This window comes from Thamnophis elegans, chromosome Z, assembly GCF_009769535.1.
Source record: "Thamnophis elegans isolate rThaEle1 chromosome Z, rThaEle1.pri, whole genome shotgun sequence".
NCBI classification, from domain to species: Eukaryota; Metazoa; Chordata; class Lepidosauria; order Squamata; family Colubridae; genus Thamnophis; species Thamnophis elegans.
In genome coordinates this window covers 140,068,771-140,083,071 of record NC_045558.1, presented here as the reverse complement: position 1 = coordinate 140,083,071, position 14,301 = coordinate 140,068,771, and the positions used below count along the sequence as shown (strand labels likewise).

General features: G+C 47.3%; 1 protein-coding gene across 1 annotated transcript; it reads left to right on the top strand.

The window, feature by feature from the left end:
* The first annotated feature begins 333 nt into the window (after positions 1–333).
* On the top strand, positions 334–5,711 carry CEBPE (CCAAT enhancer binding protein epsilon). The gene is made up of 2 exons (XM_032235094.1): positions 334–759; positions 5,436–5,711. The coding sequence occupies exons 1-2, from the start codon at positions 334–336 to the stop codon at positions 5,709–5,711; spliced, it is 702 nt and encodes a 233-aa protein (XP_032090985.1).
* The last annotated feature ends 8,590 nt before the right edge of the window (positions 5,712–14,301 follow it).

Sequence of the window (14,301 nt, the reverse complement as noted above, 5' to 3'; positions counted from 1 at the left end):
AGAGGGAAAAAAAGAGGGAACCACGGCGAGATAGGTAGAGCAAAGGAAGAGAGGATTTCAGCAGGAAGAAGAAGATTCCCCCCCCAAAAAACCCCGCTTGGACATCTGGAGAACTGGTGACGGCCGAAGCGAGAACCGAGACGAGACATCCCGCCCGAGGTCCCGAAGAAAACCAGAAGAAGACCCATCCCGGAGAAGAGAGAGAGAGAGAGAGAGAAATAAATATCTTCTCCCAAAGAGGAGAAGACCTTGAGGAAGATCAGGTGCCCGTCAAGGCGTGGGTTGGAGCCTTCCGAAGGTCAGTCAAAGAGGAACTGGGTTGGGTCTCCCACCATGTCCCAAGGAGGCTACTTTGAGGGCGAGAGGCACTACCAAGCTCTAGAAATGGCCCCCGCCAGGCCCACCGCCACCGACCTGGCCCCCTTGTGCGAATCGGAGCTGGCCTCCTACATCGGCGACGAGCAGCTGCTCTCGGAGCTCCTGCAAGGAAACCAACAGAGGCTGCCCAAGGGGGCCGCCTTCCCAAGCTACTTCCCCACCGACCCGTACCCCTTCCTCTCTTTCGGAGGGGAACGCAAAGGCCTGGCCCCCTTTGACCCCCGCTCGGTCGCCGTCAAGGAGGAACCTAGAGGCGGAGAGGCTGGCCGCGGGGCCGCACGCCACCCTTACGGCGCCATGCACTTGCCAGCTGCCCACTGTGCCCAGGTGGCCCTCACCCAACCGGGACCGCGGACCGGACAAGCTCTGAGGATGCTCAAGGTAAGGATGGAGAAGACCTGTCTGTTAAACCTTCTCTAGCCTGGAGACACCCCCACCCCACCCAAATTCTACCCCACCAACATGATTAGCAGTGCCCCATATTTTGGAGGGGCCGCCACAAAGAAGAGATGGTCAACCTGAAGTCAGGATAAGAAGGAACGGATGGAAACCCATCAAGGAGAGAAGGCACCTGGAATTAAAGGAGAGACTTCCTAACAGTGAGGACAATCAACCAGTGGAATAACTTGCCACCAGTGCTCCATCACTGGAGGTTTTCAAGAAGAGATTGGACAACCATTTATCTGAAATGGTATAGGGTCTCCTGCTTAAACAGGGGATGGGATTAGAAGACCTCCAAGGTCCCTTCCAGCTCAATTCTGATTGATCTCCTGGAATACCACAAGTAGGAAGTCTTTAAAATTCAGTTATATGTCCATGGTCCTCTTCACCTTGGAGAACAGAACAGAATAACAGAGTTGGAAGGGACCTTGGAGGTCTTCTAGTCCAACCCTCTGCTCAGGCAGGAAACCCTACACCACTTCAGACAATCGTCTATCCAGTCCAGTGTTGAAGCGTTCACCACCTCTGGAGGCAAGTTGTCCCACCGATTAATTGTTCTCTTTGTCAGGGAAATTCCTCCTTGGTTCTAAGTTGCTTCTCTCCTTGATTAGTTCCCACCCATTGCTTCAGAGACCCACAATGGCCGCTGTCAAAAGGATCTCTCCAACTTCAGGTGGAGTTCTCAAGAACTTCTCAAGAACCCTGCTGGAGCCCTTCTCCTCCGATAAAACCGTGAAAAGGGAGGGATTGTCCCATTTCTTTGGAGGTCCACCTTGTAGATGAGATGGGACATGGGGTGTATGTAATGGCAGAAATAGGGGGGACCAAAGGGAATTAGAGTTGGAGTCCCTAGTGCACCCCAACTTGAATATCCCTTCTTTGTATATCCACCAAAACTTAGCTGCACACTGTTTGAAGTTTGTAAAGGCGGAATCGGTCCTTCAGCAGGAAAACGTTGATCAATTATGGGATTATTTTTCAACACAATTCCTCCCCCCACTTTTTTAATTGCTGGATTAATTATTACTTCAGCTGTGGTTGCAATTTCCCATTTGGGGAACCTGGGAATGAGCTCCGGGAGAGGCTCACAAGGCTGGCACAGCTTTGAAGATAAATAAACCGGGGCAAGCGTAAAATATTTCGTGGCCCGGTTCTAAACGCAATGATTGTGGAGATCAAACACCCAGAAGGATGCCGTTTCGGATGTGATTTTAGACGGATGGAAGGCGGGGAGGGAAACCAACTCGGGGACCACTTCAAGGCGAGGGAGTTCTTACAAGGAAAATCGATTCAGGAAAACCATTCCAAACCATTCATTGCCGAAGATCTAAAGAAATCTTATGAAAATATTTATGGGGAGGTTGTGCGGGCGTTGTTTTTGAGCCAAAAGGCCGAGCGGGGAAATCGTCCCTCGCAAAAAAACCAGGACAATGGAAGGAAACTCGAAACTTCATTCCTACGGAAATTCCCGTAGGAATTCAGAAGTCCGAACCCACAGCTGTGAAAATCCCGGCATTCAAACCAGAGGAGAGTTTCATGCTGGCCTGAGCTAAATATAATTTCCGAAACTGTCAGAGGAAGAAAATGCCGGCTCTCTTTGATAGTAGTTTAACAAAGTTGGAATATCTTGGAATAATTGGAAATAACAGACTGGGGGCCCTTGGAGGTCATCTAGTCCAACCGCCTGCTCAGGAAGGAAACCCTAGACCATTTCTGAAAAATGTTGTCCAATCTCTTCTTTAAAAAGCCAACACGGTTCTAGGCTGCATCAACAGAGGGATAGAATCAAGATCACGTGAAGGGTTAATACCACTTTATAATGCCTTGGTAAGGCCACACTTGGAATATTTGCATTCATTTTGGTCACCACGATGTAGAAAAAGTGTGGAGACTCTAGAAAGATTGCAGAGAAGAGCAACAAGAGGATTAGGGGACTGGAGACTAAAACATATGGAGAACGTTGCAGGAACTGGGTATGTCTAGTTTAATAGAAAGGAGGACTAGGGGAGACATGATAGCAGTTTTCCAATATCTCAGGGGTTGCCACAAGAAGAGGGAGTCAAACTATTCTCCAAGGCACCTGAAGGTAGAACAAGAAGCAAGGGTGGAAACTAATCAAGGAGAGAAGCAACTTAGAACTGAGGAGAATTTCCTGACAGTTAGAACAATTAATCAGTGGAACAAGTTGCCTCCAGAAGTTGTGAATGTCCAACACTGGAAGTTCTTAAGAAGAGGTTGGATAGCCATCTGTCTGGAACGGTATAGGGTTTCCTGCCTAGGCAGGGGATTGGACTGGAAGACCTCCAAGGTCCCTTCCAACTCTGTGTTCTGTTTCTATTCCTTTCTTTCTCTCTCGTTTCACCTCTTGTGGTTTTGAAAAATAGAGTGGATAGCCATTCAACCTGGATGGCATAAGAGCTCCTGCCTGAGCAGGGGGTTGGACTAGAAGACCTCTGGGGTCCCTTTGAGCCCTAGAATTCTCATCCTGTCTTCTCATCCTTCCCACCCTCTTAGCTCTTCTCCTCAACTTGGAGACATCCAGGATTAATAATAATTTTGGGGAGGGTGTGTATGTAATCCTGAAATGAATTTCCCCTTGACTACGCAATGGTTTTTTGGAACGACACAATTCAAGCGTCTTTCACACACAGAATCAGTCTTGGCAAATTTGGGCCTCTCCGGATCAAATCTGAAATCCATCTTTAAAAAAATAATAACAAAAGCATTTTTCCCTCTGGCTTGTTTTTTTTAAAGAAAGGATTTTGTTTTATTTATTCATTTTTATTTCATTTCTTTTATTTCGTCAAGCATGAATTAGGCAACCGATATAAATAAACATGACTGTGAATACATGAATGGATTTTGAATACAAGGGAATATTAGGACAGGGACGATCGGCAAGCTAGAAACTTTGCCTTTAACAGAGTGTTTGCGGAGTCAACGTCTCTCTCCAAATTTCTGGAGGAAGCCAAGCTTTCCTTATCAAAAGCCTTTTTTTTTTTTTAACTGAAGTCCCGGGGAGACGGGGAGGAAATCTGGGCTGGGAACCAGGGCTAAGGAGTGGATGGGAAAGAAACATAGAAACGTAGAAAAATGATGGTCCTTTGAAATGTGTTTGTGTTTTTTTTTATTTTTTTGATCGCCAATTTTTATTTTATTTTTTTAATTTTTAATGCAAAGGCCAGGTCACAAGCATGGACAAAAATCCCCCGCTTCTGCATTTCGGAGGGAGCTTGAATATCTCTTGCTGTGGCTTTCAATCCCAAATTTATTTTATTATTTACTTTCCTAAATCCGGTTTCTATGCTGCTCCCGTCTGGCATATTCTTATTTTAGGAACCCTGCTACAGAAACTGTAGGTATGAGACGAGTTTTGAATCCTTTTAAAAAGAGGGTCTTTGATGTGTGTGTGTGAGAGAGGGATGGACGGAGGGACAGTCAGAGAGAGAAGGAGGGAGGGAGAGATGAAGGGAGGGAGGGGGTGGGAGAGAGGGAGGAAGAGAAATAGAGAGAGGGAAAGAGCGAGGGAAAAAGGGGAGGGAGAAAGTGAGGGAGAACAAGAAAGAGAGATAGAGGGGAGAGGGAGTGAGAATGATGGAGAGAGAGAAGGAAGTAGGGATGGAGAGAGAGAGAGAGAGAAGAGAGACAGAGAGAGAGGGAGAGAGAGGGGAGGGAGACAGAGAGAATGAGGAAGACAGAAAGAGGGAGGGAGAGAGAGGAGGAGAAAAAAGAAACAGAGAGGGAAGGAAGGAGGCAGGGAGAAAGGGGAGGAGGAGAGGAGGAGAGGAGGGGAGCGACAGAAAGGGAAGGGGGAGGCGGAGGAAGAAAGAGAGGGGGGGAGAGAGACAGAGAGAAGAAGGGAGACAAAGAGAGAGAGGAGGGAGACATGGAAAGAGAAGGAGAGAGAGAAAGAAAAAGACAGAGAGGGAAGGAAGGAGGGAGGGAGGAGGGGGTAGGGGGGAGAGAGAGACAGAGAGGGAAGGAGAGGGAGAGGGAGGGAGGGAGGAAATAGACCTGACTTTGGGGGAGAGAAAGGGAGTGCCCATTAAGGGGGACTTTGAGATATGCTGTGAGAAAATATTCCGGCCTTGAATTTGATTGATGACAGCCCTTCCGTGGTAGACTAGCTCAACAAACAGGCATGGCTACGATTTTGGGAAGGGCTCTTTAGCCTAGGATTACAGAGAAGCAAGAATTTGAAAGCCTCCCCAATTTTTACTTGGTGCCACTGTATGCTAAATAAAATCAAGATAGGGTTCTCTTGAGTCTCCTTCTCACCTCTTCTTCTTTCTCGGGATGAGGAATCTTTCCTGCACGCCTCTCCTTAATGGCTACCTTGTTCCTTTCCTGTCTCTTGTGGTTGGATCGACTGTACATTCCTTCACAACCCCCCCCACTTCCTCTACCCGAATAACAGAAGGGACCTTGGAGGTCTTCTAGTCCAACCCTCTGCTCCAGCAGGACACCCTGTACCATTTCAGGGCAGTGCTTGTCCAATCTCTTTTTATATACCTCGGTTGCTTCTCTCCTTGACGAGTTTCCATCCCTTGCTTCTGTTCTTCCTGCCTTCGGGCGGGTTCAACCCACGCTCTAATCTTATTCTCCCCCGCCCGCAGGGTCCAGCCTGCAGCCCGTCCCCTCCTTGTGGCAACCCCAAAGGAAAGAAATCGGTGAACAAGGACAGCCTGGAGTACCGCCTGCGCCGCGAACGCAACAACATTGCGGTGCGCAAGAGCCGCGACAAGGCCAAGCGGCGGGTGATGGAGACGCAGCAGCGCATGGTGGAACTCCTGGGGGAGAACGAGCGGCTGCGCACCCGGGTGGAACAACTGATGAGGAAACCGAGACCCTTCGGGATATTTTCCGCCAAGTGCCCGAAGCCGCGGGCTTGATCAAGGGTCTCGGGGGTTGCAGCTGAAGCCCACTGGGGTTGGTACCCAGGTGCTAAGAGGGAGACGACTGGAATCTAGGAGAACAAAGCTTTTGCACGGTGTAAATAAAATATTTTTCTTTTTTGGCTTGGCTTTAACCATCTCTGGTGGTGAATTTTTTTAGATAGTTTACTAGCCGGTAACCCAGTATTGGGGTATTTATTTATAGGGGGAAAATGATTTCTAATGTTGGATTTTCCCCCTTACCAGAGGGACCCCCACTTGTGGAGTACTGTGAAGCCGTTACTGTGGCAACTCCACTGTGCTGCACAGTAGAATCCATTTTAAGGCAGTACGGTAGAAGCCGTTTTAAGGCACATCAGGCTGTATCTTAAGAGGACACACACCCTGAGGCGTGTTAGGGGTGTTACCCCACAGTTTTTTTCCAGAGGGTAAGTCATCTGTGTACCAAGTTGGGTTGAAATTGCTCAAGGCGTTCCAGAGTTACGCTGGGACACAAAGACAGACACACATTTATACATAGATAGATTTATACATTTTTCAATCAACATACATACTGTATGTGTTTTGTGACTAGTGTAATGTCCAAGTCAATTGCTTACATACTAATAACATAATAACAATAATAGTATCGATAATAATAATATAATAATACTAATAATACCGGGATTTGCAAATTGAAGTTCAGCGACTGTGGAAAAAGAAATGTGTGTTGTCCCGATTGTAATTGGAGCCCTTGGAGCAATACCTAAAGGGCTACTCGCTATTTGGAAATTATAAATTTATCAGACTTGAACATTCTGATTCTACAAAAAACCGCCCTACTTGGAACAGCTTATATCCTCCGACGTTACCTTAACAGTTCCTAGGTCCTTGGTTAGGACTCGAGCTTGAGCTACCAACCAGCCCCAAAGGCTGTGAATCTCACCAAAGATTAACCACATAATAACAATAACAACAACACAGCAATAATATTTCCCAGCTCATAATTTCTACATCTATTATGCAACCGGTTATAAAACAAACCCCACATTTGAAAATAGGCCGTATCTTCCTTCTCTTTATCTTTAAGATCAGTCTATCCATTTCTGCGCAATCTAACATTTTTTTTAAAATTACTTCTCTCGGCGTTTCCTCATTTTTCCAATACTGTACAAATACAATTCTTGCTGCTGTCAAGACATGGAATATTAAATACACATTCTTTATTCCGTAGTGGGATTCAAATCATTTAACAACCGTTCTCAGCCCTAATGACCGGCTGGGTGGGTGTGGCATGGCGGGCATGGCCAGGGATGTGATAGGCAGCACACGGCCTCCTTGCATCCCCCTGGGGGCAAAACTGGCCGGCAGGAGGGGGGACTGCATCGCATCCACTCCACATCTCCTGTCTTGGGCCAATGGGCCTCCCTGAACTTACTTGGGAGCCAAACGGGGTGCGTGGGGACTCCCGGAAGGGTAGAGCAGGAAGGGGCAGGGCCAGCCACAATTTAACAACCGATTGCCCAAACCGGCCTGAACCGGCTGATCTCACCACTGCCTTTATTATATTTTTCTGCTAGAGGAATATTTCTGGCTTATAATCAATATGGAGCTTCAGCATTTTTTTTTCTAACCATATATATATATTTCTATTCAGTAATTCTTTGCTTTCACCCAAGTCACCGCATGTGACGGTAGGTGCCTGGTGCCTGGTTACATTTCTAGGATGGGCGGGCAAGTTTTTAAACGCCCTTGCTAATCTTGCCGGTGGTAAGCGCCACCGACAAAACATTTTACGGCAGTGAATTTTTACGCACCCGGGGAGATCCTGCCGGTCACGTTCTAGAATCTTGGAAGCCAAGGATCGAAATCTGGATGTGAGGAAGAGGCGGGGGTCCCCCTTGCGGAGAGTGGGTGGGTGGGTTGGGTGGCAAACCCCCTCACCTCTTTTTAAGCCTCGGTCGCCTCGCTCCACTCTGGATCGGCGTATGGCAGAGACTTGCAAAGGATTGGAAGGCAACAGTGGCGTGTGGAAATTGTGTCGTGTGTGTTTGTGAGGGTGCGAGTGTCAGGAGGAGGGCGGCAACGGTGCTCTGGTGATATCTGTGCCAGGCCTACCAACTTTGACAACTTGATGGAGTCAACTCCCAGAATTCCCCAGTCAGCATGACTGGCTGACGAATTCTGGGAGTTGAAGTCCACAAGTCTTAAATTTGCCAAGGTTGGAGTCCCCTGCCTTAGCTGATGGCTTATATCCTTAGGAAGTTCTTCCTGATACCTGAGTGTTAGTAACTTTAATATGCATGGACTTCAACTCCCAGAATTCCCCAGTCAGCATGACTGGCTGACGAATTCTGGGAGTTGAAGTCCACAAGTCGTAAAATTGCTACGGTTGAGTCCCCTGCCTTAGCTGATAGCTCACACTCCTAAGATGTTCCTCCTGATAGCTAGGCTCTAGGTTTCTCAACTTTGGCAACGTTCAGATGTGCGGACAGGCTGGGGGATTCTGGGAGTTGAAGTCCGCACATCCACATGTCCCCGAGGTGGAGAGAGACACCCATCCTAAAGAGATTCAATCTTCTTCTCTCCTTTCCATTCTGGATTTTCTATCTGCAAGGGACCAAGTCCTACAAGTGGAAAGAAAACAGACACACAAGCACCCTTCCAGGATTGGAGTGATTCTTGTTTGGAAAAAGGAAAAGAAAGGGAAAGAAGAAAAGAAAGAAAGAAAGAAAGAAAGAAAGAAAGAAAGAAAGAAAGAAAGAAAAAGAAAGAAAGAAAAGAAAGAAACAGGGAAGAAGTATGTTATCATCCTCCGAGAACTCCAAACACAGCTTGATCCTAAACAACTGCCCACCTCCAATTCAGGAGCCAGACAACAGATCTCAAAAAAGGCAACTGGATTGGACTTTGTTTTTCCTTGAAGATGTTTCGCTTCTCACCCAAGAAGCATCATCAGTTCAGCCAGAGGGTGGGAGAGGCGGACGGAGGATTATATACTTGCAGTTTAAAAAAAGCCAATGCCATCCTTAGCAGTATCAACAGAGGGTTAGAGTGAAGATAATGTGAAGTTCTGGACAACTTTACAAAGTCTAATAAGACCAGATGTGGAATTCTGCATCCAGCTGTGGTCACCACAATGCAAAAAAGATGTGGAGACTCTGGAAAGAGTGCAGAGAAGAGCAACCCAAGAGGATTAGGAGGAGTGGTGGGTTTCAAAAATATTCGAACCTACTCTGTGGGTGTGGCTCCTTGGTGGGAGTATCTTGCCGGTCATGTGACCTGGGGAGTGGGCTTGCTGGTCATGTGTTTTCTCTCTCTCTCTCTCCTTCCTTTGTCTCTCTGTCCCTTTTTCCTTTTTTTTCTTCATCTCTCTCTCACTTTTCTTTCTTTCTTTTTTTATTTATTTCTTCCTTTCTTTCTCTTTCTCTCTCTGTGTGAGCCTGCCTGCCTGCCTGCCTGCCTGCCTGCCTCTGTGTGTGTGTGTGTGTGTGTGGTGTGTGTGTCTCAGTGCTGGGTTTCAAAATTTTTGGGAACCTATTCTGTGGGTGTGGCCTCCTTGGTGGGAGTGTCTTGCCAGCCATGTGACTGGTGGGAGTGGCTTGCTGGCCATGTGTTCTCTCTCTCTCTTCTCTCTCTCTCTCTCTCTCTCTCTCTCTCCTTCCTTTGTCTCTCTGTCTCTTTTCCTTTTTTCTTCATCTCTCTCTCACTTTTTCTTCTTTCTTTTTTATTTCTTTCTTCTTCTTTCTCTTTCTCTCTGTGTGAGTCTCCTGCCTGCCCCTGCCTGCCCTCCTCTCTTCTCTCCTCTCTCTCTTCTCTCCCTTCTCTCTCTCTCTGTGTCTCAGTGCTGGGTTTCAAAAAAATTTTGGAACTCTTCTGTCGGGGTAGCCTGCTTCTGGTGGAACCTCTTCTGAGGCCAGGGGGTGGCGCAGTGGTTAAATGCAGCACTGCAGGCTACTGCTAGATCAGCAGACTCAGCCTTCCATCCTTCGAGGTGGGTAAAATGAGGACCCAGATTGTTGGGGGCAATATGCTGACTCTCTGTAAACCGCTTAGAGAGGCCTGAAAGGCCTATGAAGCGGTATATAAGTCTACTGCTATTGCTATTGCTATTCTAACCGGTTCAGTAGATTGACTAACCGGTTCTACCGAATGGTGCGAACCGGTAGGAAACCCACCTCTGATTAGGAGGCTATAACAGATGAAGAACGGTAGGCTAGTGAAGAGAAGGACCAGGGGAGGCATGATAGCAGTCTTCCAATATTTGAGGGGCTTCCACAAGGATAAGGAAGTCAATCTATTCTCCAAAGCACCTAAAAATAAAATCAAGACAAGGAACAATGGATGGAAACTAAACATGGAGAGAAGCCACCTTGAACTAAGGAGAGATTCATGAAAGAACAATTAATCCAGAAGTTGAGGGTCATCCATCACTGGAGATTTAAAGGAGACATTGGAGAATTCTTTGTCTGAAATGGTGTAACGTAAGGCATTTAGTTTGAATAGGGGGTTGGACTAGAAGACCTCCAAGGTTCCCTTGCAACTCTGTATTCCATTATTTTTATTCACCCCATTCTATTAGTCTGTTATTCTATGGCCTTTATTCACCTCTAAACCTTTTTTTACACCTCTATCACACTCAGTTTGGTCACCACAATATAAAAAGATGTGGAGCTAAACAGATGAAGAACGTTTGCAGGAACTGGGTATCTTTAATCTAATGAAGAGAGAGACTAGGGGTGACATGAGAGCAATATTGAGGGGCTGCCACAAAGAAGAGGGAGTCAAACTATTCTCCAAAGCACCTGAGGGTAGTAGAACAAGAAGCAATGGGTGGAAACTAATCAAGGAGAGAAGCAACTTAGAACTGAGGAGAAATTTCCTGAGAGTGAGAACAATTAATCAGGGGAACAGAAGTTGCCTCCAGAAGTTGTGAATGCCCCAACACTGGACGTTTTTAAGAAGAGACTGGACAATCATTTGTCTGAATGGTATAGGGTTTCCTGCCTAGGCAGGGGTTGGACTAGAAAACCTCCAAGGTCCCTTCCAACCGGACGGGGCTGCAGATACTTTAACCACCGGTTTGCCAAAATGTGAGGGCTGCACAGTTAGTAGAATGGGGGAGGCATGCCAATCAGCTGGGCTGCGGGGCGGGCAAGCGAGCCGTAAAGTGAGATATCTAGGAGAGTGGTGGGATTAAAAAATGTTTACTGCTGGGTTCTGTGGGCGTGGCTTGGTAGGTGTGGCCTGGTGGGCGTGGCAGGGGAAGGATACTGCAAAATCCCCATTCCCTCCACACTCCAGGAGAAGGATACTGTAAAAATCCATGCCCTGCCCACTCCAGGAGAAGGTCACTGCAAAATCCCCATTGCCTCCTGATCAGCTGGGACTCGGGAAGCAGAGAATAGATGGGGCGGGGCCACGGAGGTGGTATTTACGGTTCTATGAACAACTCGAAATTTCCGCTACCGGTTCTCCAGAACTGGTCAGAAACCGGCTGAACACCACCTCTGATCTAGGACCAGATAGGGTGGGCGGGCGTGGCCAGTGCTCGGAGCTACTGGTTCGGACAGACCGGTGCGAATCAGGAGCAGCTCCCCACTGCTTCCAACTCTATTCTATATCTACCTGGTGTTTAGCATTCTCTCTGAAAGCTGTTGGCCACTTGGGGGGGGGGGGCTTATCTGGGTGCCCCCGGGGTCAACTGAATTGTGCAAATGAGGGCCGGAACGTTCTTGGAACTGCCGAAACATTTGTCTTGTAAACTGGAGATAGGTGGTGTGCCTTAATCCTCCTCCCCGTCCGTGAGGGAGGGTCGTTGAATGCTAAGATAGATGGCCTCTTTGACCCCTCTTTCAAACCAGCCGTCTTCTCTGTCCAGACTGTGGACTTGCTTTTTTCCAAAAAGTGGCCTTGTTTTTCAAATGCAAATTCCTGAGGGGGCTTGTTCTCCTGTGTTGGCCCATGTGTCTGTGAGGTAGTTGTTTGTTTCCCCAAAGTACAGATCTGTGCATGTTCTCAGGATAAAAGAAGAGTGGAAGCAGTGGTGGGTTTCAAAAAATTCGAACCTACTCTGTGGGTGTGGCCTACTTTGTGGGAGTGGCTTGCTGGCCATGTGAATGGTGGGAGTGGCTTGCCGGCTATGTGTTTCTTTCTTTCTCTTTCTTTCTTCCCCACTCTCCCTCTTTCCTTCCTTTTGTCTCTCTGTCCCTTTTTCCTTTTTTTCTTTCATCTCTCTCTCACTTTTTTTTCTTTCTTTCTTTCTTTCTTTCGTCTTTTTTTCTTTCCTTCCTTCCTTCTTCCTTCCTTTCTTTTCTCTCTCTGTGTGAGTCTCTCTCTGTGTGTGTGTGTGTGTGTGTGTGAGTGGTGGGTTTCAAAAATTTTTTGAACCTACTCTGGGGTGTGGCCTCCTTTGTGGGAGTGGCTTGCTGGCCATGTGACCTGGTGGGAGTGGCTTGCCGGCTAGTGTTTTCTTTTTTCTTTCTTTTCTCTCCCCCTCTCTTTCTTCTTTGTCTCTCTGTCCCTTTTTCCTTTTTCTTTCATCTCTTCTCACTCTCATTTCTTCTTTCTCTTTCTTTCTTTCTTTCTTTCTTTCTTTCTTTCTTCTTCCTTCCTTCCTTTCTCTTTCTCGCTCGTGTGAGCTCTCTCTCTGTGTGTGTGTGTGTGTGTGTGTGAGTGGTGGGTTTCAAAAATTTTTGGAACCTCTTCTGTAGGTGTGGCCTGCTTTCCGGGTCCACTGGTGGAACCTCTTCTAACCGGTTCAGTAGATTTAACGAACCGGTTCTACTGAACTGGTGCGAATGGTAGGAACCCACCTCTGGTGGGAAGGGACCTGGGAGGTCTTCTATTCTAACTCCTTGCCCCTATACCATCCCTGACTAATGGTTGTCTAATCTCTCTCTCTAAAAAATTAAAAAAACCCCAAAACTTCCAGGGTTGGGCATTCACACAACTTCTAGAAGCAAGTCGTTCCACTGATTAATTGTTCTAACCGTCAGGAAATTTCTCCTTAGTTCTCTCACTGTGTTGAGTTGCTCAATATGTGTCTGGATGTGTTCTCCTTGGAAGGATAAGATTCGGACGTAGTGTATTCTTGGGTTTAAAGTTGTGCGTGCGATGCTGTCTCCCGAATGGCTGAGAATCTCTATCCACATTCACACAACAGATGGGTGTCTGGGATTAAAAGTCACCGGTTTGTGATTGGTCGGCTTCATTCCAAATTTTCAGACGCACAATTCTTTCCAGCCCTACTTCAGAAACTGAACCGAGGGTTTCCACCAGGTCAAACAAAAGTGTCTCTCTTATTTTTCCCGAGAAAAGAGCAGCCCAAAACATAGAAAAGAAGAAATCCATGGATAGCTATCAGCCATAACGAGAGAAGGGCATTCCCGTAACAGAAGAATAGAGTTGGAAGGGACCTTGGAGGTCCTCTAACCCAACCCCCCTGCTCAAGCAGGAAACACCTATCTCACCTCAGGCAAAAGGGATATCCAATCTCTTCTTAAAAACTTCCAGTGTTGGAGCATTCACAAATTCTGGGGGCAACTTCTGTTCCACTGATGAATTGTTCTAACTGTCAGGAAATTTCTCCTCAGTTCTAAGTTGCTTCTCTCCTTGATTAGTTTCCACCCATTGCTTCTTGTTCTGCCCTCAGGTGCCTTGGAGAATAGTTTGACTCCCTCTTCTTTGGGGCAACCCCTGAGATATTGGAAGACTGCTATCATGTCTCCCCTACTCCTTCTTTTCATTCAACTAGACATCCCCAGTTCCTGCAACGTTCTTCCTATGTTTTAGCCTCCAGTCCCCTAATCCTCTTTGTTGCTCTTCTCTGCACTCTTTCTAGAGTTCCACATCTTTTCTACATCGTGGAGACCAAACTGAATGCTGTATTCCAAGTGTGGCCTTACCAAGGCATTATAAAGTGGTATTACCCTTCACGTGATGTTGATTCTATCCCTCTGTTGATGCAGCCTAGAACTGTGTTGGCTTTTTTGGCAGCTGCTGCACACGGCTGGCTCCTATTTAAATGGTTCTCCACTAGGACTCCAAGATCCCTCTCACAGTTACTACTATTGAGCAAGGTACTCCCTATTCTGTACTTGTTGGTAGAATAGGTGCCATCCAATGTCAGGATGAGGTTCTTCACATGTTGCTCTACCAAGATCCAGCTGTTGGGCCCACCAGTGGCCAGCAGATTCGGACATTGAGGAGGTTGGGGAGGAACCTGGGCCAGTCCTGGAGTCCGGGGAAGGCTCTGAGGAGGGCTCTGTGTCGGAGGCAGAGAGGGGGCCAGAGCCATATTCCAGTTATCAGCTGCCTTCAGAGTCAGACATCAGTGAGGCAGAAGAACAGCTGGAGCCTGTTCCCAGTGTGTGCATGCGCAGAGTTGCCAGAAAGCGGGAACATCTAAAGAACAGGGGTCGACTTGGGAGTAAGGCCACAGGTGGACGATGAATGGCCCCTCCAGAGGGAATAAAAGAGGAGCGAAAGGGGAGTGGAGTTTGCAGGAGACCATTAGTTCCCTCATTGGTCAGGACTCTCTGAGATTCCTTGCTCAGTTTTGCAGATCTCGGCCTGGCAGTTCTCCAAGCAGATGAGGTCGGTGACC